The sequence below is a fragment of the Pundamilia nyererei genome, unplaced genomic scaffold (assembly GCF_000239375.1).
Source record: "Pundamilia nyererei isolate P.nyererei 1_Seehausen unplaced genomic scaffold, PunNye1.0 scaffold00441, whole genome shotgun sequence".
NCBI classification, from domain to species: domain Eukaryota; kingdom Metazoa; phylum Chordata; class Actinopteri; order Cichliformes; family Cichlidae; genus Pundamilia; species Pundamilia nyererei.
Window position 1 is genome coordinate 181,538 of NW_005187842.1, and position 3,165 is coordinate 184,702.

General features: G+C 41.7%; 1 protein-coding gene across 2 annotated transcripts in view; it reads right to left on the reverse strand.

The window, feature by feature from the left end:
• Positions 1–3,165, reverse strand: part of vps35 (VPS35 retromer complex component) — a 31,633-nt gene that overhangs the window by 21,518 nt on the left and 6,950 nt on the right. For both annotated transcript variants that reach the window (XM_005753586.1, XM_005753585.1), the window contains exons 7-10: positions 2,503–2,722; positions 1,573–1,656; positions 1,116–1,225; positions 505–601 (exon numbers count right to left, since the gene is read on the reverse strand). In XM_005753586.1, coding sequence (XP_005753643.1) covers positions 505–601; positions 1,116–1,225; positions 1,573–1,656; positions 2,503–2,722 — 511 coding nt within the window. The remainder of the gene's footprint in view (positions 1–504; positions 602–1,115; positions 1,226–1,572; positions 1,657–2,502; positions 2,723–3,165) is intronic.

Below are 3,165 nucleotides of genomic sequence, written 5' to 3' on the forward strand. Positions count from 1 at the left end.
GTTTTTGGACCAATTTTGTGTTCTCCATTCTTTAAGCACCGGTTTGAGCACCGTTTGAGCACCGGCACCGTTTCAAAAGTACCGATTTGGCACCGGTATCGGATAAAACCTAAACGATACCCATCCCTAGTAGCAACAGTTTTATGTCATATTTTGCAAATTACTGCATTTTGTTCGACATCCTCCTTGGAAATCCAAACGACAGCAAGTCTGCAACTCCCACTATCGCCATATTTTTCCCTATCTGATAGTATATAAACACTCTCGCTCAGCGCAATGTGCCAAAAATGTGCCGCCGGGGGTAAATGATGCATTCTGTGCGTGTGGGAGAAAACCAAAAACTTGCAGTGGATTACGTGCAGACAGCTTAATATTTCCTCAGCAACCTATACTCGATGGTTATGATAAAGGCATTTTAATCATCATACGTGGACAAAGTCGCGACACATCAAGTATATATTGCCTACCCCCATGTCAAACCTTGTTGAATTTAAGGAAACGTACCTGAATTACAGTGGCCACCTGCTGAGAGAAGATGTCAAACAGTTTGATTTCAGCAGGGATCCCTGGGCCATCTTCTCGATGAGCAAACAGAGCAAGTCTGAAACACAAATCAGAAGCTGGCTTAAAAACATCTCCATAAACAGTAAGTCCTTGAGCTCAGCTGTGCATCAGGGTTTTAAAAGGTTTGTACTGTTCACTGCTGAACAAGCATTATTATGAGCAAATCATCATTAGTTTAAACAGGAAGAACAAAATGCTGGAAACCTCATGTTGCAGTTAAAGGTTTAAGCTTGGGGACCAGAGTAAAAAACATGCTTATGGAGCAGCACAGTGGTGAAGGTTAGCACTGGCTAGAAGCTTCTGGTTAGCTCCCTGTGCCAATTTCCTCCGACAACCTAACAAGACATAAGTGTTGGGTTGAATGAGAACTCTAAATTGACTATGATTAAGATACAAATATTTAAATACAAACTAATGTTTTTAAAATGTATAGAATAAAGTAATATATGGCTAACTGTAACTGGTACTGTCAGTCAACCAGTCTCAAAAAGCACTAAATTGCAGTTTGCTCACTGGGTAGCTCTGCTACACTCCAGCAAATAAAACCATACCTGTCAATGAGGGCGATGATGATGTTCTTGACATTTACGTGTTGATGTAGCTCAGCACAGGAACGCAGGAAAGGATTCAGTGTTTGAAGGTGGAACTCGTCTGGGAAAACCTTCGGAGACGAGATTATGTTAGCTGAGGCCTGAACGACTGTGACTGCACGTCATATATTTGAAACAACCAGGATGACTGAAATAAAGGCCATTTGAATTTTTCAAATAATGTTGGCTTATTGGGGAACACGGCGGGTGGAACAAATCTGCTTACATGTGACCAATCCCCCATTTGTTTTCCTTTAACATGGCACAGTGTTTGTTTGTTTTTACTAACAGTGCATGATTTCTGGTCATCCCTACTATTCCCTAAAGCCAGTGTTATAAACTAAGGTACAAACAGCAAGTAAATTCTGGTCTACTGGATTAGTTGGAAATGAGACTCGAGAATTTTCACATAAGGTACCTGAATGATGCATTCCATAAGATATTCCTGAGCCAGTGAATCCCTGCAGTTCACAACCTGCTCCAGGACTCCAGGAAGAACAATCTGTGGAGAGAAAAAGGCACAAGAAAAATGGTTTGACTGAACAAATTATCATAAACACAACAACAGTATGTATGTAAGTATGCACGACATAAATACATGTCAAATGCAGCAAACACGACGCTGAAACATTACAATTCAATGTCAAAAGAATCATCAATGCTCAAGGATACGACATTGTGCTGTACTTGTTTCTGGAGTATCATTACTTCCAAAGTGCTATCCTGCTTTGTGAAAACTCAAAGTGAGGAGTGGGGTTACATCCAAAAGCATCCTGGGATGGATAAAAGGACAATACGGGATGACCACTTTGACACTACGCACAGACGTCCAGCATAGTTTCATCAGATGTGCATAATAACACTGAATCTTCGTATTGCTTTTGGGCCACACATGTGTTAGCCTCCTCTACCACCCCCCACAGTGGTGATGCTATCGCTCACAGGAGGCCGATAGGACGATCACTCACTGGAGCACATAACTCCGCCCTAATGTGTGTGTCAAACCATTACCACACGATAAAGCCATAACAGTGGCCATAGTTGATTTTGGTGAAAATAAAGCAATGTGTAGTCATATATTATATCACATCTCTGGGACTTCCAGTACATGCAGAAAAGACACAGGAAGTCAGGTAATGTCAACATAACGTTACTTGAGTTGATAACAACCCTCTCACTATAACATAAGTAAACACAGATAATCAAACATCACTCGCACATTTCTGAAAGTCGTGATCAGTGTTGAACACACCAGAGAACCAGCAGCTCTCCTCTTTCTAAGATGACAGCAACAAAGCGATTTCTGTGCTGAGACCAGTCCCCACTGCACAGATCAGCAAAAACACACCTGTTTGTATTTCTCCACATTGACACCCTCCAGTTGGCTGAGCCGAACTAGATTGGTGCCCACCAGAATCCTCAGTTCTTGTCGCTCCTTTTCTCTCTTCTCTCGGTCTCGGCTGTGACCCTGATGCTGCATTCGAACCCACAACTTGTTCATCTCCGCAAAGTTTAGAAGGACAAAGTCGATGGAGTCATTGATGTCACCGGTCATCTCCTCTGTTCCCCTGTGGAGTAAAAGCTGCAGTTTAACAAGAGGGATGCAGAAGATTGCAGGACTAGAGTTGTCCTTCCCCTCTGGTGATTTCTAAATTTCCAGTATCAACTATTAAAACACCAATATAACGCCATGAACAGTGACGCGTTTTTTAATCCAAACAGTGGACTTAATAATTTCTTATATGAAAAATCCTGCTTAATATCCCTGAATAGAAAAGTCCGGTGCAGAGGGAGTGTCCCTGATTTTCATAGATCACATCTACATTACATCACCTAAATGTTAATAAATTCTATTTAGTCTCTTTCATCTTTGTACTCATACCCAAATATTAAGAAAAGATCACGTGTGTTCTTTGGGGATTTGTGTTGGCATGTGGGGCTGCAGCCTTAGTCCCACACGCCTCGTAATGATTGGTCATTACTAGAGATGGCACGATACCACTTTATGTCC